The sequence below is a fragment of the Gopherus evgoodei genome, chromosome 5 (genome assembly GCF_007399415.2).
Source record: "Gopherus evgoodei ecotype Sinaloan lineage chromosome 5, rGopEvg1_v1.p, whole genome shotgun sequence".
NCBI lineage: Eukaryota > Metazoa > Chordata > Testudines > Testudinidae > Gopherus > Gopherus evgoodei.
The window spans coordinates 69,716,025-69,734,796 of NC_044326.1; the positions used below are offsets into that span (position 1 = coordinate 69,716,025).

The window sequence follows — 18,772 nt, forward strand, 5'->3', positions numbered from 1 at the left end:
TTGGTGGGAGGAAGAAATCATGGGGGAGATCTGTGTGTGTGTTGAATTTGCTAGCCTGATTTTGCATTCCCTCTGGGGGAATAGGAAAGTACTTTTTGTTTCCAGAACCGGGAACGGAGAGGGGGAGTCACTCTGTTTGGATTCACAGAGCTTGTGTCTGTGTATCTCTCCAGGAGCACCTGGAGGGGGGAAGAGAAAAAGGATTATTTCCCTTTGTTGTGAGACTCAAGGGATTTGGGTCTTGGGGTCCCCAGGGAAGGTTTTTCAGGGGGACCAGAGTGCCCCAAAACACTCTAATTTTTTGGGTGGTGGCAGTAAGTACCAGGTCCAAGCTGGTAGCTAAGCTTGGAGGTTTTCATGCTAACCCCCATATTTTGGACGCTAAGGTCCAAATCTGAGACTAAGGTTATGACAGGCCCCCAATCCTGCTAGAAAGGTATAACAAGTGGGGCTCCGCAGGGGTCTGTTTTGGGACTGGCTCTGTTCAATATCTTCATCAACGACTTAGATGTTGGCATAGAAAGTACGCATATTAAGTTTGCAGACAATAAGAAACTGGGAGGGATTGCAACTGCTTTGGAAGACAGGGTCAAAATTCAAAATGATCTGGACAAGTTGGAGAAATGGTCTGAGGTAAACCGGATGAAGTTCAATAAAGACAAATGCAAAGTGCTGCACTTAGGAAGGAACAATCAGTTTCACACATACAGAATGGGAAGAGACTGTCTAGGAAGGAGTATGGCAGAAAGAGATCTAGCGGTCATAGTGGACCACAAGCTAAATATGAGTCAACAGTGTGATACTGTTGCAAAAAAAGCAAACGTGATTCTGGGATGCATTAACAGGTGTGTTGTAAACAAGACAGGAGAAATCATTCTTCCGCTCTACTCTGCGCTGGTTAGGCCTCAACTGGAGTATAGTGTCCAGTTCTGGGCACCGCATTTCAAGAAAGATGTAGAGAAATTGGAGAGGGTCCTGAGAAGAGCAACAAGAATGATGAAAGGTCTTGAGAACATGACCTATGAAGAAAGGCTGAAAGAATTGGGTTTATTTAGTTTGGAAAAGAGAAGACTGAGAGGGGACATGATAGCAGTTTTCAGGTATCTAAAAGGGTGTCATCAGAAGGAGGGAGAAAACTTGTTCACCTTAGCCTCTAATGATAGACCAAGAAGCAATGGGCTTAAACTGCAGCAAGGGAGATTTAGATTGGACATTAGGAAAAAGTTCCTAACTGTCAGGGTAGTTAAACACTGGAATAAATTGCCTAGGGAGGTTGTGGAATCTCCATCTCTGGAGATATTTAAGAGTAGGTTAGATAAATGTCTATCAGGGATGGTCTAGACAGTATTTGGTCCTGCCATGAGGGCAGGGGACTGGACTCAATGACCTCTCAAGGTCCCTTCCAGTCCTAGAGTCTATGAATTTATGAATCAACCCAACCTATTGGTTCTTCTATTTGCCTAATGATAACATTTGCTGTCATGTTTTCCAACTTTTCTTCTAGCTCCTTTTTTAAGACTTGTAGAACTTTTCATGTAATCTGTACTACAAATTCTGTATCTTCTCTTAAGCATATCTTATATATTACTGGAAGAACATATATTCTGTGAATACAGCTTCATATGATGCTATTAATACTCTTACATCTGGTTCTTTCTCTCTTTCTCTCTGTGGAATGCATCCTCTTAATGAGACTAAGGACCTCACATGTATGTAGGACCGAGATGTGTTGCTTGCCTCTGCATGCCACCACAAACTCTTTATCATTTCCCCTTTGCATTTAAGTGTCAGTGTGTACTATCCCAACACTGGAACTGTTTCTCTTTTATAGTCTTTCAGACACTTTTGATTCTTTCACTTTTATGTGCTCCTTACATCTCTCTACTTTGCCACAGGATTCTTTGCTGATCTCTCTACTTCAGTATCTCTAGTTAATTTACTTGTCTCCCCAGAGTCTCTTGTATATCATAAGTGCTATTTGTGTACATTTTAATTAGCTAATCTTTTGTTTTTCAGCCTCCTCTACTATTGTACTTAGGAACTGCTCTTCTTCTTCACTTGTGGAATCCTTTTCTGCACTTTATATATTTCCTTGCCTTCTCTGCACATTTTAACGTAATGATTTGGTTTATTACAGTTTCTACATACTTGCCCAGATGATAGGCATTTCCTATATTCATGTTGGTTGCTACATCATTGAGATCGTTTCCAGCTTTCCATGTTTCTATCTTTGGACAATTTAATTTTTGAGAACTTTTTGTTTGCTACTTTAGCTATAGTACTCACAGTCATGATGTCTGTGCATTTCTCTCAGCTTTTTATCGAGTTTCTGTTTGTTTGGCTGCTTGGCACATACATATTGCCCTTTCTAGTGTCAGATCCATACTCCTGGGTAACCATTCACACACTTTTTTATGCCAGGACAATCTGGTCTTCAGTGAAAGAGCCTTTAAATATTCCATATTCACAGGACTTATTTTTAATTTTAAATTGGTGACAAACTCCACTATTGTTTCGCCTTAAGTCTGTGTTCGGAACATCTTTCCCTCATAAATAACTTTTTTTCTAAGGACACAAAGATCCCCAACCACTTCCATTATTTCTGCAAAGCTTCCCCCTTCCTCTCCCCACCACATTGTATACATCTGGGGCATCTGTGCCTACCACTGTTAAGAACAGAGTAAATTCTTCCTCATCCTCCTCCAGTTTATTTGCCCCCTGTGACTTTCATATACCATTTAAATTGGTGTTTGAAACGTTTCCAGGCACATTCAACATTTTTCCCCGATTCTCAGGACAGTTAGGGGAGTTACTTGCAGTTGCACGGGCTCTGTGGCAGCCATTGCAATGTTAACTTTCTCAGTGTGGCTTCCAGCCCTCTGTGCCTTCTATTGCCGGTCCCATGTAGTATCATACTGATGAGCAGAGACCTGTGTCAAGATAAAGCCATTATAACAACCAGGAACTATGTACAGACATGAGGTAAAAACACTTTCTGCAGCTTTGTGTAGCTGCAGCCTGCGACTACCCTTCTGGGCTGCTGTGTTTCATTCTACCCCAGCAGTGACTCGGGAAATCAAAGACTGCATCTAGAGTATACAGGAAATGTAGAGATACCACATTTCCTGGAGGACTTACTCTATTGCCCAAGTTCCCTCAATCACTTCTCTCTTACAGGCCCCCAGGTATTCCAGCCCTGCACACCTGAATCTGCAGAGGAAGCTGCTCTACTAATGGCAGCACAGGGGCCTGCCCTGCACAAATTGCCCCTATCCATGTTTTGGCCCCAGGCTCCTTCCTCAGTTAATTCCTCTGCTGCAGTGTAATGGGTGTGTGCCTGGCAAGGTTACTGCTACCAAGCTCTGTTGCTGAAAAGGAGAAAGCAGCACTACTATGAAGCACCGGTTATGAGACGCTCCCCGGCAAGCAGATATTGTTTCACAAGCAGCACAGTGCAGCCTTTAGTGGCTAATGGGGGAACTGAGGTAGCTGAGGGAATAGTTCTAAAATTGAGAGCATTGCAGCCACCAAAATGGAACCAGTTCATGACACCTGTGATAAGTTACTCAGTGGTGAAAACTCTGCATTATGTACAGCAGGGTAAGTCAATAGGTAGACCATGATCCAAATCCAGACCTCTAGATGCTTTTGAATGAACTGCAAAAAATGTATTTACTTATCATGATTGTTATTGCGGTGTAAAAAATGTTTCTCTGGAGCCTGGATCTTGACTATACCTTGACCAAGAAATTTGGACCTTGACAAAAAATAATTAACTACCCCTGGTGCAGTAAGGAGGGACTCCTTTCACCCTCTCAAGTAATACTTTCAGCAATGAAAGGTCAAGCAAAATGGTGCCCAAAGTATGTGAAGAAAAGGAGAGAGAGAGGAAGAAATGGGGGGGGCAGAGGGAGGGAGGTTGGAAGAGTTATATCCCTTGACTGTTGGTATATAAGCCCTCGTCCAGACTAACCCGCGGCATCGGCGGGTTAAAATCGATAGCTCGGGGATCGATATATCGCGTCTAGTCTGGACGCGATGTATCGATCCCCGAGCGCGCTTACATCGATTCCGGAACTCCATCAATCCGAACGGAGTTCCGGAATCGACACGGAGAGCCGCGGACATCGATGCAGCGCCGTCCAGACTGGTGAGTACCTCGATTTTAGAAATTCGACTTCAGCTACGTTATTCTCGTAGCTGAAGTTGCGTATCTAAAATCGATTTTAATACCTAGTCTGGACGTGGCCTAACAGTGGCAGAGGGCCAAATTCTGCTCTTATTTACACTGAGATAAATCCAGATTCACTCCATTTCCATCACTGAAGTTTCTCCAGGTTTACACAGATATAACTGAGCAGCATTCAGCCCTATTATGTGTCATTAAATGAAAATTATAGATGATATGTTAGCTCTAAAACAGAGAACTTTTTCTGAATATAAGTGATTTCACTTCAGTTTCCAAGCCTGAACACAAAACTTTCCAATTCCTGTTCATATGCCACCATTTCTCCCCTGATACCCCATAGTTTTGCTTAGAGTTTTTGGATTTGAAATCATGTGAGCTGAGAGTTTCACATGGTGTTGATCAAAAACCATCAATCAGTCCAGTGTCATTTGAACTACAGGATCCTTTCAATTAAAACATTTTGCATTTGTAATGAAGCCTGAATCCAGGCCTGGATTTTGATTTTTATATAATAATAATAATAATAATTAATAATAATTTGCATTTAAAATGTTTCAGTCAATATTTCATAATTGGTGAACGTGCAGGGCAAAATTCATTGTGTGAATGGCATAGGGGAATAAGAATGGAAAAAATCTGTCCCACTGAGTCTTGTTGATATTCTAGAAATTGTTCAAACCAATGTTACAAATCTTAATATTAGATCTACATAAATACATCTGCTTTCATGCAATGTTAGGTGACTTGACCAGCATTAAACACTCAAATGTTTTCTTGAGTGAGGTCTTTAAATGGATTTGAGCTAACAATTGCCATAGTTACCAATAGCAAAGTTACCATTACTCTTGTGAAGTACATTTCCCATAATGGTATTAACTTTTGTATTCAAGGCGATGTTTGCAATTCCACAAACTTCTCATGTTAAAATGCTGATGTGAGCTACCACCAACAAAGCAAATGTACCTTTGTTTCATTTTGAATCAGACAAGTTTAAATTCCTGCTTAGTGTTTGGATATTAGCTGAAATTTTAATGGTACATGAAACTAAAGCAGGTAGAGTACTGGGAAAGATCCATCTGTGTGCATGTAAATGTGATCTTTTGGTGCAAGTGATGATAGTGTCCATAAAGAATGTGTGCAGGTGATCTGCAAATTAAATTTTGCAAATTTGCCTTTATACACTTATCACTGCAGAGCTGGCAGGATCCCAAATATGATAAGAGTTTAATTTCACAAAGAAATATCCTCACTACAGATGACTGCCACAATGCTTACATGAGTGAACAGAAATATTATAACTGCATGTATAAAGTGACAAGCATAGTGATGTATTCAATATATAATTATAATAACTTTTATGATACCTTAGAAATGTATATTCACAGTTTTGCCAAGTCTTTAATTATCACTTTATAATAAAGCAATGTGCTAAAATATGGACTTTAATATATGGTATTACTTCAGACAATAATTAATGGGCCATATTGTACTGCTCAGATACAGGTGTTTTAAGCAAGACTTATTATTTAAGGTGTAACATTAATGTTTATGAAAGACTGGCTATCTTAGGACTTTGCTAATGACCTCCAAATCTTTAGCTTGGAGGTCACCAGCATGAATTCAACCCAACTCAGTCAAACTTAAACACAATCCCCATTTAAGGGATGTTTGCTAGCCCCACCTCACAAACTCACAACCATACTTTGCACTAATTGGCACACTCAACAGAAAAGCCAAGAACTGTTTGGATCATGGAGACTGAACTACTCCTGTAACTGCTAAAGGAAGTCCCCCAGAGGTCAGGATTGAGGCATACTAGCAAGGAAACTTGCCCTGGTCCTGTCCTGTAGATAAACAAAGTATTCTGATTATCCAGAGCTGTCAAGCAGGATAATCTAGACAATTTATTTAAGCTAGAGTTTACAGTTATCAAATTTGTTATAAAAACTGAAAAAATAGCTTATAGGGCTTAATTCTGCCCAGATATACACTTCCTGCATTTCCATTTGCTTTAGCAGGATTGCACAGGGTGTTAGTCAGGTAAAAGTTTGGCCCAGAGTGTCACTGCCATTTGAGAGAGGACAATGTTAGATTTTCTATTGTTTAAAATGTTTCACTTGTTGCCTGCACGAAAGTGGGAGAAGGAGTCAAATTACTTCACTGCTAAAGTGATGCTTGTGTAGGCTTTGAAAGCAACTACTTTCTTGACAGAAACAATGGTGTAGGAGGAAGTGGGGGAGGGTTCAGGTTTATTAATAATATCAGCTAATATAAGCTGTGGTACCCAGAAAGAAAGAAATTGTTTACATGTACTGCATTTGTGCCTGTGCTCATCAGTCATCTACTAAAGCAGTAATATGCCTCACTCCCCATCAAGAAGAGAGGAAGTTTGAGCAACCATTGGGGAGGAATGTAGTGACCACGTGGGGAGGGACAGAAGGGCTGCCCCCCTTTTGTCTGCTCCCTTCCCATTGACTGGAAATAGGAGAACGGGCTTGTTAATTGACTTTTACAGAATACCTTCCTTGCCTGTTTAAGCTACCTGGGCTTTTTAAAAGCCTCTTTTTCTGGCTAGCTACCCCACCCTTCCCTTAATATCCTCTTGATGCTGTGTTACTTAGGATTCTATGGGTCTGACTGATTGCCCATTTTGGGATCAGGAAGGAATTTTTTCCATTGCATAAAATTGGCAGGAGGTCTGATTTTTTTCCCCATTCTTCTTGCCATTATGGAGGCGCAGTTAGATTACAATGTTAAAACGTAAAACATTTAACGTTAGGGAAAGTAAAATTCTTTCAGCTTGTTGCAACTTGCAGCCAGTGTTGATAAGGGTGAAAGGGACCAGCTCCTGGATGGCTTTACCCCAATTTATTGATTGTATGGTGGGAGTCCTGACCACTACACTGTACTCAGTTAAATGCTTGATATATGTGATTGGGGCTTGGGGGACATAGAACCTCCCAACGGTGTTAAATAAAGTTGTAGCCTGCCACTTAAAATCTAACCCATTTATCTGTCATTCGTTCACCTGTGTGTCCTGATCAAAATAGGACTTATGCTGAAAGAACTGGACAATAATTTTAATTGCAGGGGAAATTCTTGAAAGGAATAAAATATCTGGCTAAAAGTTATTTTATCATCTTGACAGTGGTAAAACATGGCCAATAATAAATTATCTTGAATCCTTTGAAAGGCAAAAGGATACAAATAAAAACACCTTTGAAAAGATACCTATTATTTCAATAATTTAGAATTGAAATTAGTACAACCAATTAACCAAGAGAAAATATTGTGCCTAGTATGCTTGTGCTTTATCAAAGGCTTGTAAAAACCTAGATATTATATTTGATAAACTAATGAATTCTTTATAAATCATCAAGTTCCAGTGTGAGAGTCAATGTTCTGGTGTATGGTACCATACTGTGAGAAGCTACCATTGTGTACCTCAGCATAGTGAATCAGAAGTTAACAGACCTTATAAAGGCTTGAGCACTATAAATCTTGCTCATGCTGTCACATGGATGGGCAGCTGGGCTAAGTCATCTACCAAATGTGCAGTCTCCCTCATACCACCAATGAAACTGCTGCATCCAAATTAGCAGTAGTGTATGGGGTGGTGATTGGTTGAGTTACCTCTGATAGCACAATGACCTGGGACAGTTGGCATGTCATAAATACATGCCTTGCGGTTGCAAGGCTGTAATTAGAAAAATCAAAATTGCTGATAACTTAAAAATTGGATAGTAATAGACTGACTTTTGAACCTGGTGATATTCTAAACAAAAAAGAGCTTTCGCTCATGGTTGTAGCTGCTTTTATCACTTCACACCAACTAAAAGGCAGTGTAGGCTTCAAAGTTACTTATTAGATTGGACTTAATATAGTCACACTGATTGCATCAACTTAGTTACAGGTTAGCAAATAGTACTTAGCTAGTCATCCAATTTTGTTTTATCGACTGAAGAAATATGCAAAAACAAGGCATTTGTAATCGCATGTATAGATTCCACTGTAATGGTTGGGTTGATGTCCTAACCTGGTCTCTCTCACACTCTGCAAGTACAGTTTTGCTATGGAGGGGGAAGGAAGAACAGCAGGACTGACTGTATCTATCAGCCATTGTACACCACAAAACAAGGGCACAGGAACTCTAGAGATTACAGCAACTTTGGGGTGTCAAAGGTGGTCACAGAGTCGCTCCACTGTCCTTCCACAGAAATCTTCCCTCCTGGCTTTCTCCCTGCCTCAATGGAGTTTTCCGTGCTATGCAAAGGGGGCAGGATTGGTCCCTATGCACAAGTAGCAAGTGAGAACCGAAGGGGTCCTGCCAACTTTTTCAGTTATGAAAATTAGGAACTATAGAAGAGTATTATTTGGTAATCCTCAGAGAAAAACAAATTCTGCTCTCTGTTTACACAAAATCATGCTAATTGTTTAAAGCATTTAAGCCTCATGCTCACACTCTGTAATTACTAGCTCAGTACAATGAGCACTTGTTTGTCCATGCAGCACTAGTAAAATTTATAACCTTTTTTGTACAGTATGATTTTTGATATCTGAAAATGAGACTGCTTCATTAATAGCTTTGAGAGAGGATAACTACTGAATGTTCTTTGACTGCCAAGCAAGTTAAACCAATACAAATCTGATCCCAGCTTGAGAGGGCTACTGAGGCAAGTTGTCATTCAGCATAGGTTAATGTAGTCTACAAGAGATTCTTTATGTTTCACCATTTGCTTTTTTTATTTATACTTTCCACTGTGAATTTTTAACCTCCAATTTCCCTTCACTCACCAATATTTAGGGCAAATTCCACTACCAATATTCACACTGAGTAGCACCTTACTCCACAAATAGTTGCATTGATTTCTTTTTGTACCCTCTGTGGGAAGGGTAAAGTAAGTAGACAAACACGTTTTACTTGCGATACATATTAATTAAGAGTTAAATAATGGCTTTGTTTTGAGCCCTGCCTAAAGTCTCGCAGAGATTCAAAATCTCCCTCCCAACTTTCTTCTGCTTCAGGCCTATACACAGCATAGTGAACATCCCCACAGCATGCTGGCACAGCTGCAGTGGCCAGTGTACTGGGGGCACAGAGCCAGGTTCCTCCCATTTCCTGCTCACTCAAACTCATATGCATGGAATTAGGGGGTGGGGGGAGAAGCATGGCAGCCCCAAATAGGTCTCTCTCTTCACACACACAGCTCCTCATGGTATGGGCAGAGGAGTAAGGTCATGTCCTATGCCCCTATACTTCCCTACACAGGCATGTAGAATGGGCCACAATCTGTCCCTAAGGGCTCAGTTTTAAATTCAGAGTAAGAAGAAGGCTGGTGCTACACCTAGGAAGGTGTAAAAGCCACAGTCCTGCTTCCACCCTTCCCTTTTTTTGGAGGGGAAGACATCACCCACAGAGGTACTAGCAAGGAGCTGCCTTTGTTTTCAGGGTTGTCTGCCACCACTGTGCAAAAGATGGAGGCTTCTTTCACTCTCCTCCATCTCTGCACTTGCTGGGCATTGGCCCTAATATTAAAATAAATGAAGATCAGTACTACACCATACTGCTCCAACCTTATGCTTAATGATCTGGATATATGGTTGATTTTGTCACAGAAGGCTGGGAATCATAGAAATATAGGGCTGGAAGGGACCTTAAAAAGTCATGAAGTCCAGGCCCCTCTGCTGAGGCAGGATGAAGTAAATGTAGACAAACCCTAATAGATACTTGTCCAACCTCTTCTCAAAAACCTCAAATCATCATGATTCTACAATCTGCCTTGGAAGCGTATTCAGAGTTTAAGATTTTCCTAATATCTAATCTAAATCTCCTTTGCTGCATATTAATCCCATTACTTTTTGCCCTACCTTCAGTGGACATGGAGAACAATGGTTCACAATCCTCTTTATAATAGCACTTAGCATATATGAAGACTTTTCAGATCCCCCATCAGTCTTCTTTTCTCAAAACTAAACATGCCCAGATTTTTTTAACCTCTCTGCAGAGTTCAGATTTTCTAAACTTTTTCTCATTTTTGTTGCTGTCCTCTGGACTCTTTCCAATTTGTCCGCATCTTTTCTGAAGTATGGTGCCCACAACTGGATACGGTACTCCAACTGACACCTTACCAATGTCAAGTAGAGCAGGACAATTACCTCCTGTGTCTTACATACAATGCTTCTTTTAATACACCCCAGAATGATACTTGACTTTTTCACAACTGCATCACATTGCTGAGTCATTCAATTTGTCATCCACTATTACTCCCGCATCCCGTTAACAGTACTACTGTCCATTATTCCCCATTTTGTAGTTGTGCATTTGATTTTTTCCTTCCTAAGTGAGATACTTTGCACTTATGTTTATTCAATTTCACCTTGTTGATTTCTGACTAATTCTCCAATTCATCAGGGTAATTTTGAATTCTAATTCTGCCCACCAAAGTGCTTGGAATGCCTCCCAACTTGGCACCTACAAATCTTATAAATATACTCTCTATTAGCCACGTCACTAATGAAAATATTAACTAGAACCAGATCCAGGATTGACCCCTGTGGGGCTTCACTAGAGAGACAATCCCAGTTTCATAGTGAACATGGTCTTTGAGAATGATCTTTCACCCGGTTCTGCATCCAGTTTAAAGTAATTGCACGTAATCTGCATTTCCCTAGTTTACTTGTGAGAATGTCCTGCAGGACTATGTCAAAAGCCTTACTAAAATCAAGATATATCATGTCTATTGCTTCCCCCCATTCACAAGGCTAGTAACCCAAGAAGGAAATTAGTTTATTTTGGCATGATTTATTCTTGACAAACCATGCTGGCTCTTTCTTATGACCTTATTATCCTCCAGGTGCTTTCAAACTGATGGAACCAATTATTAAACAAATATCTTTCCAGGTATGTAGATTAAACTAACTGGTCTCAAATTCTCCATCTCCTCTTTGTTTCCCCTTTTAAAGGTATGTACTACATTTGCCCTTCTCCATTCCTCTGGGACATCACCTGTCCTCTATGAATTCCTGAAATAATTACCAATGGTTCTGAGATTGTTTCAGCTAGTTCCTTAAGTACTCCAAGACAAAATGTCATCAGGCCTTGCAAACATGAATACATCTAACTTATCTAAATATTCTTTAAACTGTTCTTTTCTTATTTTGGCTTGTGTGTCTTCCTCCTTGTTTCTTAATATAATTGCATTAAGCATCTGATCACGGTTAACCTTTTTAGTGAACACTGAAGCAAAATAGGCATTAAATACTTCAACCTTCTTGATATTATCAGTTATTAGCTCTCCTTTCCTGCTAAGTAAAGGACTTACACTTTCTTTCATCATCCAATTCGTTTTATTCGCCAGCTGGTCTTGTATTTCAACATACAGTTTTTGTTTGGAAATTTGATCAGGATAGATAATAGGTCCTGACAGGATGGTCCAAGTGCACACTTATCTCTGTGGTAGCTTGAGATGATTAAGGAGAAAGATGTTGGTGATCAAAGCCTAGACCCTCAAAGGTAGTTAAGCACCTAGCTCCCATTGAGGATTTGGGCCCAAGTTTTTAGTTGTCTGTGGGTCGGATTTAGCCACTTATACTCACATTGAGTAGCACTTTATTCCACAAGTGTCCCCAAATATAACAGAACTACTTGTGGAGTCAAGATGAGTAAGGGTTGGAGAATTAGGTCCTTTTGAATCTATCACCTTTAATTATATGAATACTATCCTTAGGTCCATTACCAGATACCATAAAACCAAACCTCAAAAACTGTGGTTAAGACATGCTTTCAAATAAATTAAGGGTCAAATCCTTGCAAGTGCTGAGCACCTGCAATAGGACTTCAGAGGTATTGATCCCTGACAATATAGTTTCCACAGAGGTGATGATTTGAGACTGCCCAAATATGCAGTTTATAAAGATAGGTACATGGAAATATAACATTAAATTATATTCTGATAAATCAATGTTTTACAGAACATATCTAAGAAGTTCTCTACCTACAATTTTTTAACATAATTTATCTAGGAATTTGGACAGCTGTTCAGATGTTATAAAATAAATCTGTCAAAATCTGAAGCTATGCCAATGTGCTTTAGTGATATTACCAAACATAAGCCTACAACTTTCTTTGCCATTTAAATGATCTAATAAAAAATTAAGTACCTGGGGATTTTTCTTATTCCCTTGATTAATTCCCTTTCGAAGGTTAACTTCCCTTCCTTCTTAGTAAAATGCATAAAAATGTGCTATATTAAAAAGACATATAGTTCAGCTCGACATGTAAAGGCTAGCAGAATGAGCTTGTTACAGAGCTTTATTGCTTACTGAGACCATTTTTGTACTTTACCCTCTTCATTCAGCTGGAGACTGTTTAATCCCAGAATCAAACTAGAAATGTTGCAGTTTTGTAAAGAATGATAGTCCCCAACTTTAAATTGTGTCTTCTGTTATATTAGTAACTGCTTCCCTTTATATGAATGTCACTTGAAAGAGATGGAGTGGAATTCAAGTCAGGTATTAAATTCTTTGATGACTTTAACCTTCAGAAAGTTGTGATGTATAGTGGTTAGAGCAGTAGCCTGACAACACTGTGTTCTCCATATCTGCAATGTACATTGCCAATGTGCACCTGATAGCATTGTCCTTGATTTAATTTAAAGAGTCCTTGCAATAATATATTAGTGAAGAAAATTAAGAACATGATGTTACGAGCAATTGTGGATTAAGGCATAAGCAGCATGGAGCATGCCTATGACCTCAACTTTTGAAATCACATGAAATCATAATCTTAGATTTAATTTAAATACAATATTTCTAGCCTTTGTGGTTGTGAATAAGAACCCAACTATACCTGCTGCAGCAATTTCTACCAGGTAGTGCAGACAGCCCAGAATAACTGGAAAGATTTGTATCAGAGGGGTAGTCGTGTTAGTCTGGATCTGTAAAAGCAGCAAAGAATGCTGTGGCACCTTATAGACTAACAGATGTTTTGGAGCATGAGCTTTCGTGGGTGAATACCCACTTCCTCAGATGCATGTAGTGGAAATTTCCAGGGGCAGGTATATATATGCTAGCAAGCAAGCTAGAGATAACGAGGTCAGTTCAATCAGGGAGGATGAGGCCCTGTTCTAGCAGTTGAGGTGTGAAAACCAAGAGAGGAGAAACTGGTTCTGTAGTTGGCAAGCCATTCACAGTCTTTGTTCAATCCTGAGCTGATGGTGTCAAATTTGCAGATGAACTGAAGCTCAGCAGTTTCTCTTTGAAGTCTGGTCCTGAAGCTTTTTGCTGCAGGATGGCCACCTTAAGGTCTGCTATAGTGTGGCCAGGGAGGTTGAAGTGTTCTCCTACAGGTTTTTGTATATTGCCATTCCTAATGTCTGATTTGTGTCCATTTATCCTTTTCCGTAGAGACTGTCCAGTTTGGCCGATGTACATAGCAGAGGGGCATTGCTGGCATATGAAACTACAATACTCGCACGAGGAAATAAGGAAACAGATCAACAGAGCCAGACGTGTACCCAGAAGCCTCCTACTGCAAGACAAACCCAAGAAAGAAACCAACAGAACTCCACTGGGCATCACATACAGCCCCTGCTAAAACCCCTCCAACGCATCATCAAGGATCTACAACCCATCCTGGACAATGATCCTACACTTTCACAGGCCTTGGGTGGCAGGCCAGTCCTTGCCCACAGACAACCTGCCAACCTGAAACATATTCTCACCAGTAACTGCACACCGCACCATAATAACTCTAACTCAGGAACCAATCCATGCAACAAACCTCGATGCCAACTCTGCCCACATATCTACACCAGCGACACCATCACAGGACCTAACCAGATCAGCCACACCATCACTGGTTCATTCACCTGCACATCCACCAATGTAATATACGCCATCATATGCCAGCAATGCCCCTCTGCTATGTACATCGGCCAAACTGGACAGTCTCTATGGAAAAGGATAAATAGACACAAATCAGACATTAGGAATTGCAATATACAAAAACCTGTAGGAGAACACTTCAACCTCCCTGGCCACACTATAGCAGACCTTAAGGTGGCCATCCTGCAGCAAAAAAACTTCAGGACCAGACTTCAAAGAGAAACTGCTGAGCTTCAGTTCATCTGCAAATTTGACACCATCAGCTCAGGATTGAACAAAGACTGTGAATGGCTTGCCAACTACAAAACCAGTTTCTCCTCTCTTGGTTTTCACACCTCAACTGCTAGAACAGGGCCTCATCCTCCCTGATTGAACTGACCTCGTTATCTCTAGCTTGCTTGCTAGCATATATATACCTGCCCCTGGAAATTTCCACTACATGCATCTGAGGAAGTGGGTATTCACCCACGAAAGCTCATGCTCCAAAACATCTGTTAGTCTATAAGGTGCCACAGGATTCTTGGAAAGATTTGAACAGCTCCATGCATCTCAGCTCTGACACCTGTTGCTTTTAGAGTACCCTCCAATATTATAATATGATCATTGTGTAGTGCGGGTAAGTCTTTCTGCTGCCATTATGTCATGATGATGACTTGCACCTAGTCTGTCAATCATAAGTAATTATATTATGACCTCTATTATCATAGTATCCTTATTTATCCTTATACCAACTCTGTAAGACAAGGAAATACAACTATCCCCATTTCACAGATGGAGAACTGAGGCACAGAAAGTTAAGTAATTTACCCAGGTAGTATGTAGCAGAACATGGATCTGAACCAAGTTCCCCATAAGCCAAGATTAGTGCCCTAATCACTGACCTATCCTTTATCTCATGGGTCAGAGTCCTCTATGTGGGTGGATGCTGAGTCTTCTTTCTCTGAGAAACAACCCAGCTGGCCTGAAGACAGGAAGAGGGACATGGAGAATGTTGTGCCTACAAAAGATAAGAAGGGGCAGATCCCATGCAACACCAGCAAATTACTCTTATGTGCTATAGCCCAAACAGAGGTGGAACTGCACCATGGGGTGGAGTTTGAGGTGAAGTCTATCTTTAGCCCTACATTGCCTTAATGTAGCCCTAGCTGTGATTGTTTCCTGTTGTCCTGAAATGTATCTTTGCCACTATCTATTATATAACTACTAATCATAGGTCTCTGTTATACGGGAGGTCAGGCTAGATTACCACAATGGTCCCTTCTGGCCTTGGAATCTATGAAGCAAGGTATCATGCGGGCATTCATGGACATAAATCATTTGTCATCCATTGAAGGTTAGGGGATTACACAGCTAAATGATAAAATAAAAAATAAAGCCCCTATCCTTGCTAAACCTTTGCTTGTTTTGTTTTTCACTTAGGATTACCGAGTGAATATCTTTCTCCGTCAGAATTGGAATGATCCACGCCTTGCATATAGCGAATATCCAGATGACTCTTTGGATTTAGATCCATCCATGTTAGATTCTATTTGGAAACCTGATTTGTTCTTTGCTAATGAAAAAGGTGCCAACTTTCATGAAGTTACGACAGACAACAAGTTGTTACGAATTTTCAAAAATGGAAATGTTCTTTATTCTATCAGGTGAGTCTCTGACAAAGGAATTTTTTTTAATACTTTTAACAGGCAGGGACACTTGGAACCAGATATCTCCAATTGTTATTTATGCAATTAAATTATGCTGTAAAGTCAATGTGAGTTTTGAGTGCTGAATTGGTATTTCAATAGCACCCACAGGCATCAAAAGAGAACAGGGTCCCATTATACTGGGCACTTAACTTGCACATAGTAAGAGATCATCCCTGCCCTGAAGAGCTTTTGATCAAAATAGACAAGGCAACATGTGAGAAAAAAATAAAGAATTATTATCCCCATCTTACAGATGAGGAACTGAATCACAGAGAGATTATGTGGCTTGCCCAGGGGCAACAGGAAGTTTTTGGCAGAGCCAGTGAGAAAATGCAGACCTCCTGAGCATTATTATTTAGGCAGGGCTTTAAATGAGTTCAAATTCTAGCCTTCATTCTAAATATTTTCCCATGATCACAAATGTTCAGGAGACTAGAGATGATACTTTTCACATAGTCCTATCCCCCCAGCCATTTCCTTCTTCCTTCACTTAATTGTTGTAGCTGCTCTTAAATGTCAAAACTAGGAACAGTTTAATATATCAGTAGCCACATAGTACTCAAAGAGCTGCTCACATATTATTGGAAGGGGGAAGCATCCTGGAGACAGAAGTATTCACTTTTTTTTTTTTTTTTTTTACATTTTGTGAAACATTTTGGAAGTTGTACCTACCTAACATGTAATAAAACAAATATTGACAAAATCAAGTTACTCTGATGATTACTGCCTTGCTTCTCTTCTCCTCTTTAACACTTCTGCTCTGGCATTATCGTAGCAGCCAATATTCTCATAAGCACCTAAGCCCAGATCTTCAAAAAGTATTTAGGCATCTAATGTTGATTTCAGTCCTTAACTAGAGATTACTGCCTTGTACCATTTGAAAGTTAGGCTTTGAAGCTTTCATAAGGTGTATGTAATTGGTTTTAGCTCTAAAATTTTTTAAGGTATCACTCACTGCTTATAGAACTAAGGTGTGTGTAGGGGGAAGATACTAGTAATCAATAAGGTGTGATTTCAGTGTCCCATGTGGTATTTCACAAATTAGCACTAGAAATCAATAATAAAGTGTTTCAGGAGTGATTTTCCTTTGCATTACATTCCAGTTTTATACAAATCACCACTTCACACTCTCACCTGTGTCCTAAAAAATCCAATCTACTTGACAGATTTATTTGTAAAGTATATCTATCACCACTGCCATATGGAACAGCAATTCAATTTTACATTAACAGCTAACATTTTGATCAACTGCACTTTATCTCATTTTTCAACATTCTCAGTTTTATGATAGTACATTTCAGAGCAAAATGTACTCCTCTCATTTGGTGTTTCACCTTGCATGCCTTTAAGATATTGCATTCTTGGGCTTTTTGGTCTGATAAAGAGAGGAGTCTGCATATGAACTGATGCATTAGAAGTTCTCATGTTTGGGTGCACTACATGGGGAAGTTTTGCTAATGACTTCTATGGAATTTGGTCTGTCTTGTCTGGATCAGATAGAATAAAGTAGTTTGAGTGCACACTGAAAAGAATGTGACACATTACTATACTAAAGGTATAAAACCAAAAATTAATTGTGCTGAGAGCAAACTCCAATTAGTTCACACAGTTCTTGTGGTGCCAAGGTAATTCCAGTGATTACTCTACTGTAATTTAATTGCCAAAAGATTTCAACAGGAATAATAGACCCAATCAATGAAAAAGACTCTAAATTGTATAATCAACTTGTAGGTGAATATTCATCTGAATTTAAGGTAGTTTTGCATTTGATGAATATAGAGAAGGTAATTCTGAAATAGTTGTCATTCAAAAGAGAATGCTGAAAACCTTTAAAGTGCCAGCCAAAAGTAATTGCAAGTGAATAACATATGCAGACTAGAAGAAAATGATGAATGTAGTCACATACATATGTTAGTGCCCATGAAAGAGCCACTTTTCAATTTAAACTTTGTTTTAAATTAGAATTTACATTTAGACTAGATTCTTTGAAAAAGTAAAGACAAGGGGTCAGATTATCAGTCAGCCCCCATAATGGGGACCTTCTGTAACAGGGCAGTTGTGGTTTCCCCTTCTGTAGGGGATTCCTGTCTACAGGGGACTCCAAAGTGGTGTAAAGCTGCATACCTGGCTCTGTGCACACAGTGCACAGAAAGTAGGAAGGGGCATGGGCAGAACATTCTGTGCATTAATGATCCCTGGCCAATGGAACAATACCTAATGCCCTTCTACTCTTATTTGCTCTTGAGGCTAAAATGAACTGACACAAGAGTTCTGAAAAGTCTTATTCACACTCACTGACCTTCTGCCAGCTGACTTGATGAATTTGACAGCAAGCTGTGCATCTCAAACATCAGCCACTACCATTATTGTCAGATAATGCTGCCAGTGTCCTCCTGCCATAAAGCTTGCAGACCTTGCATCTACATTTGCCCTCCGACAGATGTTCTCATGGGAGGTCATTATGTGACAATCTATTTGCTACATTTACATACCTTTTCTGATGTTATTGGTAGCTACAGAGATTTACTTTTGCTAGCATCTTTCTCTGATCAGTTACAATGATTCTTTATTCAGCCAGGGATCTGACTGTAAAACCAAGTAGTCACTGTGAAAGGGCATTTGCATCACTTTCTCCCTGCAAGCCTTTTCTAGGTGCTGGCATGGAGTCTAAAGAAATAATATACACTTTTACTATTAGCTGTACAATTAAAAATACAAGTGATCAGCCTTAGATAATAAAACCTTTTCAGTGTGCCATTTCTGCAGAAATTTGTATTTAGGTCTTTTTGTCTTTAGGTTTATTTAGGTCCATATGTTCAAGCAGAAGCAAACTTCATATGAAGTCAATCGGACTTTTGGGAGGAAAAGGAATCCAGGGATCAGGCCCATTGTCTATATTCTCACTTAAAACTGAGATCAATATAGCTATGGCACACAGGGGTGTGAAAAGTCCACAGCCCTGAGCACTATGGATGTGCTGACCTAACTCCTAGGGTAGATGCAGCTAAGT

General features: G+C 39.8%; 1 protein-coding gene across 1 annotated transcript in view; it reads left to right on the forward strand.

The window, feature by feature from the left end:
- The window catches only part of GLRA3 (glycine receptor alpha 3), a 154,192-nt gene that overhangs the window by 64,062 nt on the left and 71,358 nt on the right, over positions 1–18,772 (forward strand). The window contains exon 4 of the mRNA XM_030564998.1: positions 15,494–15,717. Within this exon, the coding sequence (XP_030420858.1) occupies positions 15,494–15,717 (224 nt within the window). The remainder of the gene's footprint in view (positions 1–15,493; positions 15,718–18,772) is intronic.